Genomic DNA, 19,664 nt, shown 5'->3' with positions numbered 1-19,664 from the left:
AAGCATAAACTTCAGGTGTTAGAGTGGAGTCTTATTTCTGTTGCTTATATTCATATTCACTAGTCACAGAAATGGTTTCTTTTTTACTTAATTTCATATTCCCAGAGCAAACATTTAAATGATAATTTTGATGTAGATGTCATCCAGTATATTTTGTATGTATATTTTGTATTTCCATTCCTTCTCTGAGCTGGAAGCACCACTGTAAGCAAAAAAAAAAAAAAAAAAAAAAAAACCAAAACCTTTCAGAGTAATGTCTTGAGATTTTTTTTTAATAAATACTTTATTTTTATTTTATTTTTTACTTTCCAGGTTTTGATGAAAGCCAGTTAGGGAAGAGAGGATACTTGACACCAATGACTGCCAAGGAATACATCCTGGCTCTGTGGAAGAATGAAGGTAATGGTTGTGAAGAGCAACATTGCTTTGTTTTCTGTACCATTTAGTGGACAAATCTGCAAATCATCCAGTATTAACTCCTTGCCAAATCTTTGCCTTTTGCCTTAAGGGCTTCTGGCTGCAAAATAGGTTTTGTGACAGGAGGACTGGCAGCCAGTGAATGCAGAGACCTGGATTCAATTAACACTTTGATCAGTTATTCTCAAAGTGTGGCTCCCCACAAATCACAGGAGTTGTTTGCAGAGACTGTGATTTTCTTCTGGTGCTGCATCCCACAGTTACCCTGGTTAAAGACTCAGAATGGATTTATCAGCCTCTTTTTTTGGGTTGCCTGTACTCTGAATCTGTCTGCAGCTACCAGGAGAAACCAAAGCAGTTTCATGAATCAGTCACAGTCAGTAGCTGGAAACTTTCTTCCTCTTGTTTTGCTTTCTCCATTTGCTATAATCTATATTTCTGTCCAGAGTTGTTTCTAAAATACCACATGTATGTGACAAAAAAGGAGTGGCAGTTCTTTCTAAACAGTGTCTGAATGTTTTTTTTTTTTTTAATCAAGCTCAATAGTGTTAACTTAGCAGATTCTTTTGACTTGGTTGACCATGTACATCTGTGGGTTTGGATTCCCAAACAATGGCAATGAGAATGAGTTTACATTTCTTTTGTCTCTTTTTAGGTTTCTTTCTACGTTATCTCTTCCCTGGGATGGATCCCCATGAGGGTTCAGGATTCAGTCCAGACATGTTTTTTTTAGATCTACTTGTGGTTCCACCTTCAAGGTAAAATTCCTCCTCCCAAGATCTTGTATAAATCACAGGGTTTTGTGCACCCTTTGCAGGAGTTAGAGATCCAAAATCCTGTAGTACAGACACTGGTCTGCTTAAGTGTCAGTAATGTTTAAATAATAAAAATCACACTGGTAGTTGATAAGTTCTATTGTAGTGAGTTTGTTAGAAGACTGAAATACTAATTATGGAAAAAAATTTAATATTAGTATTTAAAAGGATTATAAAAATTGTAACTGCACAGTACTGATAGAATTTCTTATTAAGGATCACTCATCTTTTAGACTGTCCCAGTACAACATATGAATTTTTAAATGCCCACTGTTAGTTTGGATTATTTCTCATACACTGAAGATGTAGCTTAGAATATTTGAGGTTTGTCATGCTGCTTTTGAGTGGCTTTAATCCTCTGAAGTAATTTTGGTTTGCTGTAGGTATCGTCCTGTAAATCGCCTTGGAGATCGCCTGTTCACAAATGGGCAGACAGTGAACTTGCAGGCTGTGATGAAAGATGCCCAAGTGATACGGAAGCTCTTGGTTTTCATGGCCAAAGAACAGAGTCAGCCAATAAAAATTACAGAAGAAATTCAAACAGTAAGAGCTGCTGGTTGTCTTACTCTTTGCTTTTTTGGATGGGTGGGTCGAGTTCAGGAAGGCTCCTATTTAAGCTGTTCCTGTAACAGTTTTTGCCTGAGGTGTTGGAATATCTGCTGCCGGAGATGTTTCATACTTTGTTTGGTTTTTCTCCCTCTGCTCTTTACTGCCTGGTGTAAAGGTAAAACATTTTGCTCAGATTCTCTTAGCCATGGAGTTTTGGTATTAGATTACTGTATGTGAGACATAAGGGGCTCCTGTTTCTTGACAGTTAAATATGTACAGCACAGACAGTTCACAATAAAACTTTGCCAGCATCTCAACACATGAAAAGAGGGAGGAAAAAGCCACTTCAGCTTCCAAGCCTAGTGGAGCCAGTTGTGATTATGTTTCTTTTTTGACAGTTGATGTCTAAGTAGGACACAAAACTTCACAAATAATATAATTAGTAACAATACTTGTCTGCTTCTAACAGTTCATGTAGTTGTATAGTGTAAATAATAATGTACGTCAGCTTACCTCATTCCATATTTGTTTATCAGTTGTATCATTGAGGGGTCTTTGACCCTGGACTCAGTTTCAGGAGAACTTGATTTACATCTGCAGAGTAAAACATTTTGGAAACATTGTTAATTACTCAGAATGTAGCCACTAGATGGAGATCTGTTCTTAAAACGTTTGACAGGAGGTCAATGAGTTTTGGATGTGACTGGTTTAGTGGCTTTTAGACTGAAAACAAAGGGATGTAAGTGATAAAATCTCTTGGATTTACATTTTTTTATCTAAGAATAGGATTTTCTAGTTACGGTGATTCCTAACATGGACTGACTACCAGTGCAAAATAATAGTGAATGTTTCTTTTGCTATATTTAATACTGTAATTAATACTATAACTTCAGCCTAGTAAGGAGAAGATATTTTTTGTTATGTCCAAGTTTCTAATTTCTGTTTCTGCAGGAGACAGGAGGGGATAGTGAACCTCTGGACCGTTCTGTGCTGACCACGATTCCAGGACAGAGCATTGCAGATAAGCTGTACAACACTTGGATACGTCTCCAGAGCCATGTCAACATTGTGTTTGATAGTGACATGGACAAGTTGATAACAGAAAAATACCCTGGTATTCGTCAGGTGGGTAGCAGCTGGAGTCTTAATTAAAAAAGCAAGCTGATGGAGTAAGAAAAAAGTGAACTATTTGTGATCGGTACATGGGCATTTTCATACCACTCATCATTGCAAGAATCCATCTGGTTTTCCGTACTTGCAGGTTTTAATTGTTACCCTCTGTTTTCAAAGCTGTTGGAGAAGAAGGAAGGGCTGTTCCGCAAGCACATGATGGGGAAGCGCGTGGATTTTGCGGCTCGATCCGTCATTTGCCCCGACATGTACATTGGGACCAACGAGATTGGCATCCCTATGGTGAGGATAAATAAATGGCTGTGTCTTCCTGCTGCAGCTCAGGACTGAACTGCACTGCTGGCACTTTGGTAGCAGTTTAAAATCTAGAGGGTTTCTGATTCATCTGAACTCTTTCCTGCCCAGTGTTAATAAGGAGAGAGCACTGAAGAGCAGGAAGTTCTTACTGTTACCAAATGAGAACACCACATCTGAGAAAGAGGGGTTAAAAAAAAAAAGAAAAAGAAAAAGCTGTACTTGCTTTGTGGGATTAGGAATTGGTGCAAACTTCAAAAGTAGATCCTGTTCCTGCTATGGTCTTTGTACGAGGTATTTTTGAGGTATTAAGTCTTAAGAGAAGGCTGTGGTAATGCCACCAACGTCATCCATTCATAAGAATTTTTAGCTACACAGAGATGACACCAAGCCAGAATTCAAGTTTGTCATTATCTCATCTTTTCAGAAAATAGTGAACCTGATGATAATGTGCTTTTTCTCTGTATTTGTTGGCTTATTTGCAGAATCTAAATCCACGATTGCTTTCTTTAATTGCTAATTGAGTTTTATACTGCGGTAGTCAATTGTAAAAGGGACATTGTTTCTATTCTTGTGGTGGAGGATTTTAAAGCAGAAATGTATTTATTTGGCATTAGAGTAGTGTGAGGAGGAGATGGATTCAAGAGCTTAAAGTAATTTATGCTTGCAATATACATCTTAATTTTTGATGCTGTTTTATCAGTGACTTTTAGAGTTTTAAGCCAAAATTTAACAACATGTTATTTCTCTCCTCTTTTCCTTCCTGTCTAGGTATTTGCCACCAAACTGACTTATCCTCAGCCAGTCACTCCCTGGAATGTCAAAGAGCTGAGGCAGGCTGTCATCAACGGCCCCAAGGTGCACCCTGGGGCCTCCATGGTCATTAACGAGGACGGGTCTCGCACGGTGCTGAGCGCCACCAGCCTGACCCAGCGCGAGGCCATCGCCAAGCAGCTCCTCACCCCCTCCTCAGGGGCACCCCAGACAGGGCTGAAGATTGTGAGTATGGGTAGAGCCCTCCTCCACCTCTGGTTGAGGGGGTAGGAACAAAAACATGGTACTTTTTCAAATTCTAAACCCCATTTTTCCTTCCTTTACTTTCTTCTAATGTGCAGTGTGTGGCATTCGTCGTGCCAAGATACAGAGTATTCTTGGCAGTGCTGGCTTAGCAGTTGGGCTCCATGATCTTGGAGGTCTTTTCCAACCTAATTGATTCTATGTCAGTTATTTCTCTTCTGTGCTGCAGTTTAATCAACCTTTGAAACTTCTTAACTGTATCTCTGTCCCTTGCAAGTGTTGAAAAAGCACTATTTAGCTGCTAGGGCAAAAGTTTTGGTGTTTAATAGTGTTTTCACGTTGTTATCTATTACCTTGTCTTTCATAAAGGCTTAGCAGAGCTTTGAAATTTAAGTTGGAGTATTTCTGTGATGTCAGTTCTTTCAAAACCTGTCACAGAGTTAAACATAACAGTATTTAGACTGTACAAACAACTTACCATACTCTTGTTAATAATCACTTAAGTGGATATTTGGATGTTACTAACAGAAAAATTAAATGTTCTGAGAGACTCTGTTCTAGATAAGGATATATTGTGTTGTACTTAAAGCTGAAATTAAGAGATTCCTAGCCTCTGCTTCAGCTACTGGCTCATATTAGTACCTTACTCTAGGGTGTCCAGGGCTGGGCATATTGTGGGAGGCATCAGTTCAGCCCAGTGGGCTTTGGATGAAGAGCTGATTGATTTGATCACTGTGGTTTGGGGGAATTAATGGGGAGTGGTTGTTTGGTGGAGAGCAGAGAGCGTTCAGGGCCAAACACTCTCGATTCTCTGAGTTTTGCACAGAGCATGAATCCCAGAAAGAAGATGTTTTGGATGTGTGTGTATTTAAAGATCAGTTAGTCCTTTCTGAGGCACAGCCATGCCTTGTAGGCAGCACCCCAATCTCTTGGCAGGTGTGTCGGCACATTAAGAACGGGGATGTGCTGTTGCTGAACCGCCAGCCCACGCTCCACAGACCTTCCATCCAAGCTCACCGCGCCCGCATCCTGCCTGGGGAGAAGGTGCTGAGGCTCCACTACGCCAACTGCAAGGCTTACAATGCTGACTTCGATGGGGATGAAATGAATGCCCATTTCCCACAGAGCGAGCTGGGCAGAGCAGAGGCTTACACCTTGGCCATCACTGATAAACAGTACCTGGTGCCAAAGGCAAGTAAAACTGCCAGATCAGTTTATTTCTAGAGGCAATCGCTTTCCTTTATTTTGTCTAATGATAAATGAGATAATTTTTAGATGTCTATTTACTTACCTCTGAGGTTTATTTCTGTGTTCTTGCTCCACTTGTGGTTCTGTTCCTCTAAAGAAGGCCCAGCACATCCAAACAGTCTTGTTCCTTTGAGTCTCTGTGTCCAGAAGAGATTCAGTAGAGAGTTGTGCTGTAATGAGTTCTTTACAAATTACTTAAGTGCTTTTATCCAGGGGGAATAATTCTGGGAGCTGGAGGCACACAACTTATTAACCCCACCACCACCTTTTTCTTGTTACCTCTTTAGGATGGGAAGCCACTTCCTGGCTTGATCCAGGATCACATGGTTTCTGGAGTCAGCATGACAATCCGGGGCTGCTTTTTCACCAGAGAGCAGTACATGGAGCTTGTGTACCGAGGGCTCACGGACAAAAAAGGAAGAATTAAAGTCTTTCCTCCAGCCATTATGAAGCCACAGCAGTTATGGACAGGAAAGCAGGTATTTTATCATTTATTGGGTTAGAGAATGCTGGTGGTTTTAAAGTAAGCAGAATGCTGATAATAAACCAGTGCTGCTAAGGGTGTTTGGAAGGCCAGATCCCATTAACACCATGTAGGTTTTGGTGTGTGTTTCTGAGCTGTAAAACCCAACAGATGTCTTTTTTTTATTATTTTAATATATCTAAGTATTGAAAAAATCTTTGCTGTTTTATATTTCTGAATAATTGTATGTCTCAGCTCACTGATTCTTCAGAGGGTAGAGTAGCAGCTGAATATTCCTGCCTTGTGAGATTTCCAGGCTTTCAAAACCTTGCTGTCAGTGGAAAGAATACATGCAGGATGTTGCTTTTCTCATTCATGCCAGATTTTTTTATGTTGATAAGCGATTATACAAAAAAAAAAAAAATCATGCCCCTCATCCTGCTTCTTTATAGGTTGTTTCCACATTGTTAATAAACATCATTCCAGACAACCATGCTCCACTGAATTTGACTGGGAAAGCAAAAATTGGTGGGAGAGCCTGGGTAAAAGGACCTGCAAAAGGATGTCTGAATCTTGATTCAATGTGTGAATCTCAGGTATGCAACAACTCTGGAGGTTGGGCTGGGTTGTATTAAAATTGTGTGTTCAGTAAAAGAATGGGAAGGGAACAAGGCAGTTGACAAAGTTAGAAGCAGGTATTTGGCAACAGTTACTGCCAGAAGTGGGTGAATGAAGGATAGGCCTGGGAATCAGGAAAAATTCTCAGTGGTCCTGACTTAGGTAGATTCTATCTGGTTTTGTTAGACCATGTGTCTTCATTGTCAGACTTTATAGGTGGAAAAATGCAGGTGGTGTTAGAAGTTTCATTTCTGCTACAAATTCTGAAAGTATAGATAATCTGACCACATTTAACCAGTCACCAATATGTAAGCTTTTTAAACTTACACCAGTTTCCACATAGATTACACGGAAGAACCTGTAGAGGCCATAGTACGATTAAAATTTCTGTTTCTCTGATTCAAAGCTGTGTTTTATTTTTCAGGTTATTATCAGAGATGGGGAACTACTGTGTGGAGTCTTGGACAAAGCTCACTTTGGCAGCTCTGCCTATGGGCTGGTGCACTGCTGCTATGAGATCTATGGGGGTGAAACCAGTGGGAAAGTGCTGACGTGTCTGGGGCGCCTCTTCACTGCTTACCTGCAGCTGTACAGGGGATTCACCATGGGTGGGTACCTGCACCAGTGCAGCACCTCCTGAGGTCTAAACCAGACATGGTTGGGCATAATGCATGCTAATTCTGGTAATGAAATTCTGCAGGACTGCCCTTGAGTGGGATAGCTGCCTGCCAGCCTTTTTGTGATCTTGGTTTTTTTTTCTGTTGGTGCATAGCTGGCCTTCTAAGCATAGAGTCTTGAGTATGTCCAACGATTTCTCTTTTCTGTCCTGCCTAGCCAATGTGTACACAGATAATATGTCCTGTGTTGAAATTTTGTTTAGATCAAAACCTCGTGTTTTGCTTCTCTGGAAAGTAATTATTGCATAGAAAGCAGAACAGCTGACAAAACAAGTTGAAAGAACTTTAAGGGCTTGGTGATCAAGCCTTGCACATCACATTTTATGGTAAAACTTTTGGTAAATGAGTTTGAAAAGCTTTTATTACAGGTTTTCAAACTCATACAAGAGTTATGGAGACACATGTCAACTGACAGCAGTAGCAAGGGACCAACAGACTGCTGTGAGCCAGGGAAAAGGGAGGGCATCTTTTGGAGGGAGGAAGGTGACTGATTAACTCACAGGACTCCTGAAAGCCAGGGTTCAAAAGCTAGATAGGAAAAGATAACAAGCCTGGGACCACTAGGCAGTTAAAACATCAGAAGAGAAGTGAGACTGGAGCAGGAGTTTGGGATCTGGTGTTTTGACACAGCCATTTTAGTGACCATTTTAGTGTCTGTGGCAGGACTCCTCACAAACAGCTCGCAGGAGATCAGGTTCCAGTGTTTAACCTGTTCCCTGATCCTGTCACCTCAAGGATCTGTATTCTTAATTTATCTTTTTTAAAAAGCTAAGAAATGCCAGATTGTGAAAAGTTCAACTAATAGGAAGTTTGATGTGGATGGAAGGAAAAAAGCAGTTTGATGTGGCTGGTCCCTAAAGCATTAGTTTGTGCAAGTGCACCAACTAAGAATTTTTAGAGACTGTTGAAGTTAAGACCCTCTAATTAGGGAGTTGATTTTGCACTCTTACTGCTTAGTTGATGGTTTGGTTTTTTTTATGGCTTACAATTTCTCTATCCAGAAGCTATTCAGATTTTATTTCTTCTTGTCAAGCTGCAGGCCCTGAGTCTAACCATCATTATAACTTTAGTTGTGACTTTTTTTCCCAGCTCTTCACTCAAAATCCCTGACATCAAATGTGGTTCCTTCCTTGATTTTTTTTTTTCAATTTAGACCATTGTCTTCTGTCTCTCCTCTTTAACAGGGATTGAAGATATTTTGGTTAAACGTGAAGCAGACCACAAAAGAAAAAAAATCATTGAAAGGTCAAGGCAGAGTGGTATTGAAGTAAGTCTGTTTTGCAGATTTATTTTTTCTTCCATAATGCAAAATTTTTGAAATACTGCCTTGTTCAATCATGCCTGCTTAACACCTAAAAATTCTTATATTTTACTTTCAGGTTGTTAGAGCTGCTCTTAATTTGCCAGAAACAGCATCATGTGAGGAGGTCCAAGGGAAGTGGCAGGATGCCCATCTCTGCAAAGACCAGAGGGATTTTAACATGGTTGATATGAAATTCAAGGAGGAAGTAAACAATTACAACAATGAAGTCAACAAGGTTGGCATTGAGGCATCTGTGCATAGTAATCTTGTTTAACTTTCTCATTAGGTTAATTAATGTGGATGAGCAGTGCCTGACTCTTCTGGAGGCTGAAGCTTTCCCTCTGTCCCCAGCTTGGGGCTCCACATGCTGCCTCTCCTCCTCAGCCTTGTCCTCCCTGAGAGAGAAGATTAATATTCAAGAAGCTTTTGAAATTATAAATGATTTCTCATTGCTTCACTTTGTTAAAGCTTTCCGCAGGAATTTCTTTGGTTTATTATTTTATTAATAGCGTTTGGTTTTGTTCCCTTCACTCCCCCACAACTCTGTAGGTTTGCATGCCCCTTGGTCTCCACAGGAGCTTTCCAGAGAACAATTTGCAGTTGATGGTACAGTCAGGAGCCAAAGGATCCACTGTAAACACAATGCAGGTAATGCAATAACCAGAATATGCTTAGCAGCTACGTGTGCTGATGTGATGTGTCCTAGAATACAAGCTGTTGGGAAGCTCTTGTGGGGATATCTGATCCCAGAGCGAGGTTTTCATTCTGGACTTCGGCATGGAAAAATGTTAGAAGAATGTAATAAAGATCTCTGTGGGTGATGGAAGGGAGTCAGTGTTTATTATAACCTATTTTTGAATTGCTCCTCAGTACATGAGGGTTTATTGAAATAGCAGAACTGCTTTTGAGAAGGAATGCTGCAGTTTATACAAACAAATCTACTGTAGGAGAAATACAGGCCTCTGGCCTCTGTTGGAGACTGACCCTCTCCTTCTTCAACTTCTGAATGGGAACAACATAATCTTTGGTTTTGGTAGAAGTGGAAGGATACATTTTCATTTTATCATTTGCAACACAGACACCAAGCAAGAGACATTCTGTAAAAATGCCATCTAAAATGGAGAGAATGACCACAGCTAAAGAAAGAGCATTTTGTGTTGAGGTTTTTCTTCTGTTTTTAGTACAGTGCTGAGAGGTGGTGAGGGTAATGTAGGGACCTAAAAAATATCTACAATATTTTTAGTTTCACATTTCTGTGTTCAAATAAGTATACCAAATGAGGTATTGAGGTAATGTTGAGGATGAGTCAGGGTACTGGAATAACTTTAAAAAACCAGGTGAGCTCTCCATGCCTTTTCTGCCCCTCAGTAGCTGGAACATTTCATGAACAAGTCCACATTGAGCTGCAGAGCATTTACTGAACATTTGACATTTTTTACTGTATTTTTCGAGAAAAATCACTAAGCTTATGTGAACAGAAAGTTGGATGGAAAAGTGATGTTTCCTTTTTTCCTGCCCACATTTAGATTTCTTGTTTGCTGGGCCAGATTGAGCTGGAAGGCCGAAGACCCCCACTGATGGCATCTGGCAAATCACTGCCATGTTTCCAGCCTTATGATTTTTCCCCTAGCTCAGGAGGATTTGTGACTGGCAGATTTCTCACTGGAATCAGACCTTCTGTAAGTTTAGGACTGCTTGTGTTGATACTGACATTTATTTAAGTCTTGGTATTTTAATAGAGAGTATCTGCAATTATAATGGACTTTGTTCACCCTGGTTTCATATGAAGCTTTTGAGGAAGAACATAAATTGCCAGTGTTGGTGCACTTATTAGCAGAATGCTGATGGTGTTGTGCTTGTGTTCAGGAATTCTTCTTTCACTGCATGGCTGGCAGGGAAGGTCTTGTGGATACAGCTGTCAAAACCAGCCGTTCTGGGTACCTGCAAAGGTAAGAGGCCTGGTTTAGAACTGGAGCCTTTTTAAAGGTCCTTTTGTTGGTTGTTTGATTTTTCTCTTTTTTTCTGAGAAAGTTCTGTCGGCTGTAAGTGCCTGTATTGCTTAGATTAACTTCACTGTATTTGATTTTTACAAAATAGTCTGAATGCTGTTTGTTGTAAGTACAGTTTTCTAGAAATCTAGATCAACTGGAAGATTATAATTTCAAGCTCACCTCTGGCACATAACAGCAGCAGCTTCTCCTTTTGCAGAAATCTTTTTTTCTGGTACAAATATAGATAGGTGTACAAGTTCAGGCAGCTCTAGTTTTTCTTGGCCACGTTGAGTGGCTTTTGTCTTTAGTCAAGCAACACCTCCAGTATATAGAGAAGAAAATGGAACTTTTTAATTGTGTCAGAGGGTAGTGAGGTCAAAAAGTAGGGATGCCCCATTCTGTCAGAAAACTGTTAAGGCATGACAGCAGAAATGGAGATTTATGTACTGTTTAATTTTAAGTCAGATGAGTCCAAGGAAACTGGAGGGAGCAGCATGCTGAAAGCTTTACAAATTAAGCATGTCACATGAGTGCCGTGTCTATAGGATTTTGGCTTCCAGAATTCCTGATCAGCCCTTAAGTGCACTGAAGATGTTGATGAAAACAAGTGTTTTTTGTGTTAGAGTTGTATCATTCTCGTTGGTTTGTAGCCTCTTAACAGCATTTTACTTCTTTTTTGGTTTTTTCCCATTTTTTTCCCTCTGGAATAGGTGTATCATAAAACATTTGGAAGGACTGGTAGTTCAGTATGACCTGACTGTACGAGACAGTGATGGCAGCGTGGTGCAGTTTCTGTATGGAGAAGATGGGCTTGATATCCCTAAAACTCAGTTCTTACAACCTGAGCAGTTTCCTTTCATTGCAGAAAACTATGAGGTAGAACACCTAAATTTTAAGTATTTATGAGGGGTAAAGGGGAGACTGAAACATGTGGTTAACATCTGGCATATCTGTCAGGGATCCAGTGGCAACACTTGTTTGTCTCAGTTACTTTCAGACTAATGTACAATTTTATTTGCCATTGTATTCAAAATATGGAAGCAATCTGAAGTCTGCAGCATGATTTAAGCAGTCTCAATTTCAGCAGAGCACCAAGCACTGTCTGTTCTAACCCTACACTTGGATTCAACAAAAATTACTTCACTTTTCAGTCTGTCAAGTTTGATTAACTTTTATCAGTATCACTACTGCTTATTATAGAGTGGTGAGAGTAACATAAAGTTATAAGGATTTTGTCTCAATTGGGTTGAAAACCAAATTTGAAAATTGCTTTACAGCAATGACAGCAGATGACCGGCTCAGTTTGCTTTGCCTTTTCTGGTACAGTGAGGATAGAGAGAAGGGTGATCATACAAACTACTTTCTTACAGGTAATCCAAAAGACAAACCATCTGGATGAAGCTTTAGCAAGGATGGAGTCTCACCAAGCTAACCAGCAGTTCAAAGCCATCAAAAAATGGCGAGCCAGACACCAAAACTCTGTGCAAAGAGAAGGAGGCTTTCTGTTGTTTTCCCAAAAGAAATTGGCAAGTTTGAAAGCACAGCTTCCAGGAGGTGAAATAAAGAATGGAAGAGATCCTGCTACTTTACAGGTAACGCAGAAGCAGTTAAACTAACCAAGCCCTTCAAAAGAAGTTACAGAATTCAGTATCTTTTGTTTAATTGCTCTGTGAATCCCAAAGTGTTTCACAGTCTAACTAAACAAGTTGCCATTTAAAGGAATCATGTCAACTATGTGGGTGATAAGCTGAGATTTGTTAAAGTCTATAGGCCCTGGTGCAAGGGAAGGGGCTAAAAACTGAGATAAATGTGTTGTTAGGTCATTTTTGTGTATGGTTTGGGGGGGGGTTGTTTCCATTTATTGGTGGGTTATTTGTTTGTTTGTTTTTTTTCATGTATACAAGGTAAATTTCTCTTGCATGGACAGCTGTCTGCTAGCTGGATGAGAGCCTGTTTGAATATCAGAGCTGAGCCAGCCTTGCCTAGTTTTTCCAGAAAATATCTTGCTTAAGCCTCTTGTCCATCACGGCACTGGTCTCTGTGACATGGCTTCTTATGAAGATGGTGTATGGACATAAAATGCAGACAGGTCCTGCTTCACAGCCTTGCTGTCACAAGGAATTTATCCTGGTGGAACTTGGGCAGTTAGCATGAAACTCCCAGTTGAAGGTGTTGAGAGATGACTCTGTGAGCTTGTCTGCAAAAGCTGCTTATCCTAATCAGAGGTTCATTTATTGAGCTGTGCTGAATTTGTATTGCTCTTGACACTTTTTGATAATGAGCTCCTTTTTTATGCCAGCTTTGGACAGGTGAGGTGAGAGTCAGCTGCAAATGAGGGTGTTCACTCCCAGTTAAAATCATTCTTTGAGTCTGTATTTCACTGCTTTCTGTAGTAGTTACTTTGGAGTAGTTACATAAGTTGGGGTGTATTTAGGCATGTAAAAAATCTTGAAATCATTTGTCTTCAAAAGTGTTAAGTATCAGAAAAAGGAGAAGGCCGTATTTGTAGCTGAGCTGTTTGCTGTGTTGTGTACACCCGTACATTCTGCACAGGTTATCCTTTCCTCCTTCACTGCTGCTTGATGGCTTGTGGTCTTTCCGTGGATAAACCAGCCAGCTTAAAAACCTCTTCTTGTTTTCAGTTGTTGAAGATGTGGTATGAGCTTGATGAGAAGAAACAAAAGAAGTATCTGAAGAAGACAAATAAGTGTCCTGACCCAAGCCTCGGGGTTTGGCGTCCAGATACTTACTTTGCATCTGTTTCAGAAACATTTGAAAATGGAGTTGAAGGCTATATCAATAAATGGGAATCTGAGAACAACCGGAGTTACATGCACCCAGCACTTTCTTCTGATAGGTAAAAACTTCTGAGCGTCTTCTTTGCACTGAGCCAAAACCCAAAATACCTTTTTGGAGCAAATTTGCTAAAACTGAAAAGTCTTTACCAAGGCTTGTTTCTGTTGTGGCCTTTGTGAATCTAAGCAGTGAGTTTCAAAATGGTTCTTGAAAGCCGAATGTGCTTAGTGTGCAATGGAGAGGTTCTGGTTATCTGTTCCTTCCAAACCTGAATTTTCCATGCTGCTGAGGGCTCTAGCAAAGCCTCTCTGGAACAACAGCAATGTATTGCTGTCCCCATGCATATAAAATAATACTTTTGTAGTGATCTTGAAAAACAAAGTATGCTCTTGATGCACCTTGGAGTTAGCAAGGCTGTTAGGAAGTGCAAGTGGGAGTAAATGAACTCTCTGTTGACATTCTGGGAATTGGCAGCAGAACTAAAATACAGTTTGGCCAAGGCCCCAGTTCTGTGTTAATGGGCTGTGTTTGTCAGATCAGATGGGGACAGACAGTTTTACAGTTTCTGGAGCATAATTATTTGTAAGCTACCAGGAGAAGTTGTCTCAAAGATGTAACTTCATTGAACTGAGCAATGATTCATTCTTTTCTGAGTTTTTTATTTTGTATGGTGAGCTAAACCTCTCATTTCCTGTCTCCAGATTAAAGGATCTGTTGTATTTAAAGTGGCAGCGTTCTCTTTGTGACCCAGGAGAAGCTGTGGGGCTTCTTGCTGCTCAGAGTATTGGGGAACCTTCAACACAGATGACTCTGAACACCTTTCACTTTGCTGGCAGAGGTGAAATGAATGTCACATTGGGTATTCCAAGGTGAGAAGGCTGTGTCCTCAATGGGCCCTTTGTTTTAGGCACTTAGGTATATAATTGTCCTAGGTATACTAGCAGGTATATGTGTGAATACTGAGGGTGAACAGCCCTTCAGGGGCCTTATAGATTTTGCCTGCTCAGAATACTTTAAGGTTTTACAATTTTCCAGTTACTTTGGTTCTTTTTCCAGATGCTAAATATCTGTGAAGGCCCCTTACTCTAATCTGATATACAGCAAATCATCAGTTTATTTGGAATAATGTGTGTCCTGACCTGGCCTCATGTGGGAGTGTGGGATGCCTTAGGTGGGAGGGCATTGTGTTGCTTCAGAGAAGCAGAGGAGGGGAAGAACATACAAGGAAACATCCATCATGCATCTGTAGGAAACAGACCTCATTAGTCCTTCTGTTCTTGGAACAATTTATTATCATCTATTCTCTTCTCTTAACTGGGGCAATAATCCAGTTGAGGCAGTGGGGCTGCTGTTGTGCTGTGCCTGGTGGGGAATCAGGCCAGGGAAAAGGAGCAGTGCTGTGTAACCACAGCTCTGGTGCACATGGCTTTGGTGGAACTGCCAGTTGCTGCATTCTGCCTGATGAAATAACCTAGATAGTGACTTGATTTGCATAGTGCTTTTATGGCTTAATTGGAATGATTGTTCTTTGTTTAAAGGTTGCGGGAAATACTGATGGTGGCCAGCTCAAACATTAAAACCCCGATGATGACTGTTCCTGTGCTCAATACCAAGAAAGCTCTCAAAAAGGTGAAACAGCTTAAGAAACTGCTCACAAGAGTGTGCTTGGCTGAGGTGAGCCTCCTTTTCAGTGCATCCTTTGAGAGTCAGCAAAACAAACTCTCCTGTTTGAGCTCATCAGGAGTTTGCTATGCCATAGTCTTTGGCTTTTTCTCAAGCACACTTTCTTCTGTCTGTAGAACTTGAGAGATTCTGTTATGTCTTTGAGACAAGCTAATCTGGCTGTGATTGACATAGAGCTCAGATAGATACCTTTCTATCTGTCCCCCACCCCTTCCTAATCTCACACAGATGGCTGTGCTCAGTAGAAGCAGAACATGTATCTCTGTGGAGATTCAATACACTGGGATGTGTTCTGTGTTCCCTCTCTTCCTGGCTGTGCACCCTTGTGCTCTCCTACATGCCCTCTTCCTTCTATTTTTTCCACTCTTGTGAGTGGAAAGCAGTAAGAATCAGGTTAAGACTTAGCTGTGTCCTGGAATACTGTCCTGCTCTGCGAGCAGGGTCAGTAAAATGAAGCTGTAGGCCCCTGAGAATGGTAATCTCTTGTGAAGGAGTTGGGTGGCGCGTGAGGCTGTTCTTCCAGTGTTGTCTGAGTTAATTGTTGGGAAGACTAAGTCAAGAGGTGTGGCAGTGTACAGTCCTTTTGCCCAGGAGCAAAGCCTCCAGAAAAGTTTGCCACTTACCCTTGTGTAATTCTGGTTTCCTGTGAAAACCAGAACTGCAGGAAACAAATGAAGTGTCTTCAAAGGAGTAACATTCCTGCTTGGGAATGTTTTGTAGGTCTTGCAGAAGGTGGACATCGAGGAATCCCTGCATGTGAAGCACAAGCTGAACAAGCATCGCCTCTACAAAATCAAATTCTATTTCTTGCCCCATGAATATTACCGAGAGGAGAAGTGTGTGAAGCCCAGGCAGATCTTGCACTTCATGGAAACAAGGTGAGTTTGCTTTCAGATACTTTAATATTTTCTCTTCTTTTGCCTTTTTATGGGCTTTGCCTGTGGTTGATTACAGCTGGTGTGGCTTTTAGAGCAACAGCTCTAGCAGAGTTGCAGAAAAAATGTGCACAGTTGCTTTTATGTCTTGAATAAAATTGACAATTTTATTATTCAAGTCCAGTAATGAACCATCTCTTTTGAAGGTCAATTTGATGTGCAGATTTTATATCCAGATGAGTGTATAATTTTATGCTTTGGATGCACAGCTACATCTGTGGCAGTAACAGAGCTCATACCAACCTTTTGATTCCTAAATGAATGAGAAAGGACTGAGAAAAATTATTTGCATTATCCTAGAAGTACTTTTGCATCCAGCAGGGAATAATATCCTGTTATGAACTGATTGGCTTGTTAACCAAAATAAACAAATTTTTTGACAACTTCAGATTTTCTGTGGCACTGCAGAGCTTTGACATTCTGAGTTGCTTCTTCTGTCAGGTTCTTTAAAGTTCTTCTGGAAGCAATTAAAAGGAAGACTACAAAGATGGCATCTTTTAATGAAGTCAGCACTCGGAAGACAACTCGGAAGGATTTAGATGATGACCAAGACAAGGTATGAGAAAACATCACCTGAAAGACACCTCACTTTTTTCACTGTTGTTGAGAATCAGAATTGGAAAAGGGTAGCATGTTTCAGTGCACACAAAACGTGTGAATACTAAATTGCTACTGAAATACTTCATGCATAAACTGTCTTAGCATTCTCATAAAATTAACAAGAAAATTGAAGTTTTTGGTATTAAATCCTGATTTGCTTAAGACTGTACTCTGAAAATGCCTGTTCATTTTAGGTTCTTTGGGACAAAAGCATATCACTCTTTTTGCTCCCAGATCAGGATCCTGTTGGAGCAGTGGTTGTCAAATCTTTGGGGAAGGTCCTTTGTTCATTGAAATGCTTTTGCTTGTTCCTTCTGCCACTCCTCTCCCATCAAGGACTGTCAAAGTAGAGTGACAGCTTATCCATCTTGTAGACATGAATCTTGTTAAATGTGGAAGTTATCAGGAGTGTGAGTTCATATCTTTATTGTAGTGGACATACAGAAATTAATTTGTCTGTAAAGGCAGAACATTGAACAAGACATTGTGAAATTCCAGATGTTTGGCTGAAGCCTTTTGATGCTATTGGTACTGACTAGCAGTCAGCCTGATGATCTGTCTGTCATGGATTTTTAGACACTGAATAGTCTGGAAGCTGTAGCAGAGGAAGAAGAGAACATTGTTGATGCAGAAGCCGATGAAGGGGATGGTGATGCTACAGAAACAAAACGGAGGAAGAACCAGGAAGAAGAGGTAATGACTTTGTAGGTGCTCAGCACTGCTCTTTAGTTCCCTATTTCTTCTAGGTTTGACTTGGGAAGGAAAACTTCCACTGAAACAAAATGCTGGAAAAAACCAAACCCCCCTTGAGAGGAGATAGGAAAGTGTCAGCTTCGGGCTGAAGAGTTTTCATTTGGCTCTTTTCTGAAGCCTTGTTCTTCAGGCATTTGGGTGGATGTGTCTGGAAATCAGGCTGTGCTGAAGTTCACCTTAACTTTGCCTTTTGCTAATTTCATGCTATTAATTGTTTTTAAAACTTTACTATGGTCCTTAAAAATAGTCTCCCTGCATGTTTCTCTGTGTTCAGTGCTTCATAATTAGATCTTAAAAGATGGAGTGCTGTAATTTCAGCAAGAGGGTGGGGTAATTGAAAATCCTGAGGGAATCCCATCATCAGAGTTGGATTATGGGAAGAAATTGGACTTTTTCAGGGAGAGCAAACTAAATTCTGCTACAGTCTCAACATCCTGTAGCATCCTGGACTGTGCTGAGAAATAATGGTAAGATTGTGAAGAAATAAAGACTAAACTGAATCTGTTGTATAATTTTATTTACAACAAAATTGCATTTTCTTTGTGCTGTAGGGGCAAGATCCTAAGCAGTGAAGAGCATTCCAGAATTAAACTGTTCATGGTGGGCTGTGTCTCTGTACAGGTTCTGGCTCAGATAAACACAATGTTATTTCTTTGCAGGTTGATTATGAGAGCGAAGAAGAGAATGGGGAAGAAAACGTTAATGAGAATCCAGAAGATGAAGAGGCTGAATCTGAAAAAGAAGAAGGGACTCCTGGTGCTGAAGAAGATCAGAGCAGAGCAGAGGGTGAAGATTCTCAGCATCTTTCCTTTGTGTCTCAGACTGAAAAAGAGAAAGATCGATTGCTTCAGTCAGCAGAAGTGCGAGTGAGCGCTGTTGTGGAGAGCCACCCATCCATACAGGATTACACCTTTGACACTGAAAATGAGCTTTGGTGTGAGGTAAGGTGGAACATCTCTGGGTGGTTGCACAGTGGTTGCATGTAGCTCCCATAATAAATGATTCTTTTCAGTGCAGTGCTGGTGTTCTGTCTCAGCTGAAAGTGGCACTACAAATGTATTATTTTATGTCATTTTTAGTAATTTCTCATTTTCAGAACACCTCATGTAACTTTTTCTAAAAACAATTTTTTGACAGGTTTATTGTGTTTTAATCTTCTAGTATATGATGGTCAGTTGTGTAGCCCTGCCCTTGATGAATAAAAGCAATGGCTGACAAAATGCAAACGTCTTGAAGAACAAATAAAAAACTCAACAAGCATGTACCTGTCTCACTCCATAAAAAAAAACAAAAGCCATCTGAAAAAGCTGTCCTTGTAAGTTCAGAGACCTCAAAAGCACTGTGGATGAACAACCCTGGGATGGGGAGTTCACATTACCATCACTCACCTCTAATTCCAGTCAGACATTTATGTTCCTTAACACACAAGGAGGGTAATTCCATTTGTCAGCTTTTTGCCTGAAAAGGAGCGTGCTGGTTATTGGGCCTGGTGTTCAAGCCTCCTTCCACTGTGTTGGTTTTTTCCCATCAGGTTTCCTTGGCATTGCCACTGACCAAGGTGTACTTTGACCTCTCCTCCCTGCTGGCATCCCTGGCGCGCAGGACGGTGATCCACGAGGTGAAGGGCATCACACGCTGCCTGCTGAACGAAAGTACCAACAAGGAGGGAGAGAAGGAATCTGTTCTGCAGACAGAAGGGATAAACCTGGCAGAGCTCTTCAGATACTCTGATGTGTGTAATCTATTTCTAATCCCAGACTTCAATGCTCTTTTGTGTTCTGGGGGAGATGGTGCATGATGGATGTCATTTCAATTTCTCAGGGGTGATGTGTAGCCTTTTCAGCTCTTGAACTGTCTTCCTCCTTGTTTTTATCCCCAGATGTATTCAGTGGAGCCTTTTCTCAGGGGCAGCTTGCAAATCAGTGTTTGTGCAGCAGCCAGGGCCTAATGACAGATGATTTCACACCGTTCTTCTCTCTCTTGTCTCTCTAAATGTTACTTGAGGGAGTTCTTCCATCTCAATGAATTGCAGTGCTTGCAGATGAACAGTTCTGTTATCCCTTCTAGCCCACAGCTCTCCAAATACAGGATGGTTTTAAGCTGCATCTTCTCTTTTGCTAGAAGTTCTGGCTTCCTGAGACACACTGGGCATTGCATTGTGTTGTTTGGAAGACTTGAACTTGTTTTGCTGATGTATTTTGTTAGCTTGCTTTTTGTGATTTCAGTTAATTTTCTCCTGTGGTGAATTTTGACTCCAGTGCTCCTATTCATCTATTTAATGCTGTTTAACACAAATACTCAGAATCGTTTTTCTCTGTGTTTGACAACTAGGCTCCTGCCTAGTTATTCTGTAACTGTTAGTGCTGCTTAAGCT

The 19,664-nt window shown here is 40.7% G+C and overlaps 1 protein-coding gene across 1 annotated transcript in view; it reads left to right on the top strand.

Moving 5' to 3' along the window:
- Nucleotides 1–19,664, top strand: part of POLR1A (RNA polymerase I subunit A) — a 29,407-nt gene that overhangs the window by 4,708 nt on the left and 5,035 nt on the right. The window contains exons 7-31 of the mRNA XM_068188986.1: nucleotides 313–399; nucleotides 1,073–1,175; nucleotides 1,616–1,775; nucleotides 2,733–2,906; nucleotides 3,072–3,194; nucleotides 3,978–4,205; nucleotides 5,160–5,414; nucleotides 5,759–5,950; nucleotides 6,387–6,530; nucleotides 6,977–7,160; nucleotides 8,414–8,496; nucleotides 8,609–8,767; nucleotides 9,082–9,180; nucleotides 10,059–10,211; nucleotides 10,399–10,481; nucleotides 11,234–11,399; nucleotides 11,894–12,115; nucleotides 13,166–13,380; nucleotides 14,021–14,188; nucleotides 14,858–14,993; nucleotides 15,723–15,880; nucleotides 16,379–16,493; nucleotides 17,114–17,230; nucleotides 17,950–18,231; nucleotides 18,822–19,022. Coding sequence (XP_068045087.1) covers nucleotides 313–399; nucleotides 1,073–1,175; nucleotides 1,616–1,775; nucleotides 2,733–2,906; nucleotides 3,072–3,194; nucleotides 3,978–4,205; nucleotides 5,160–5,414; nucleotides 5,759–5,950; nucleotides 6,387–6,530; nucleotides 6,977–7,160; nucleotides 8,414–8,496; nucleotides 8,609–8,767; nucleotides 9,082–9,180; nucleotides 10,059–10,211; nucleotides 10,399–10,481; nucleotides 11,234–11,399; nucleotides 11,894–12,115; nucleotides 13,166–13,380; nucleotides 14,021–14,188; nucleotides 14,858–14,993; nucleotides 15,723–15,880; nucleotides 16,379–16,493; nucleotides 17,114–17,230; nucleotides 17,950–18,231; nucleotides 18,822–19,022 — 4,007 coding nt within the window. The remainder of the gene's footprint in view (nucleotides 1–312; nucleotides 400–1,072; nucleotides 1,176–1,615; nucleotides 1,776–2,732; nucleotides 2,907–3,071; nucleotides 3,195–3,977; nucleotides 4,206–5,159; nucleotides 5,415–5,758; nucleotides 5,951–6,386; nucleotides 6,531–6,976; nucleotides 7,161–8,413; nucleotides 8,497–8,608; nucleotides 8,768–9,081; nucleotides 9,181–10,058; nucleotides 10,212–10,398; nucleotides 10,482–11,233; nucleotides 11,400–11,893; nucleotides 12,116–13,165; nucleotides 13,381–14,020; nucleotides 14,189–14,857; nucleotides 14,994–15,722; nucleotides 15,881–16,378; nucleotides 16,494–17,113; nucleotides 17,231–17,949; nucleotides 18,232–18,821; nucleotides 19,023–19,664) is intronic.

The sequence above is a fragment of the Anomalospiza imberbis genome, chromosome 4 (genome assembly GCF_031753505.1).
Source record: "Anomalospiza imberbis isolate Cuckoo-Finch-1a 21T00152 chromosome 4, ASM3175350v1, whole genome shotgun sequence".
NCBI lineage: Eukaryota > Metazoa > Chordata > Aves > Passeriformes > Viduidae > Anomalospiza > Anomalospiza imberbis.
Note: the sequence above shows the minus strand (reverse complement) of the source record. Positions and strands in the feature narration are given on the sequence as shown.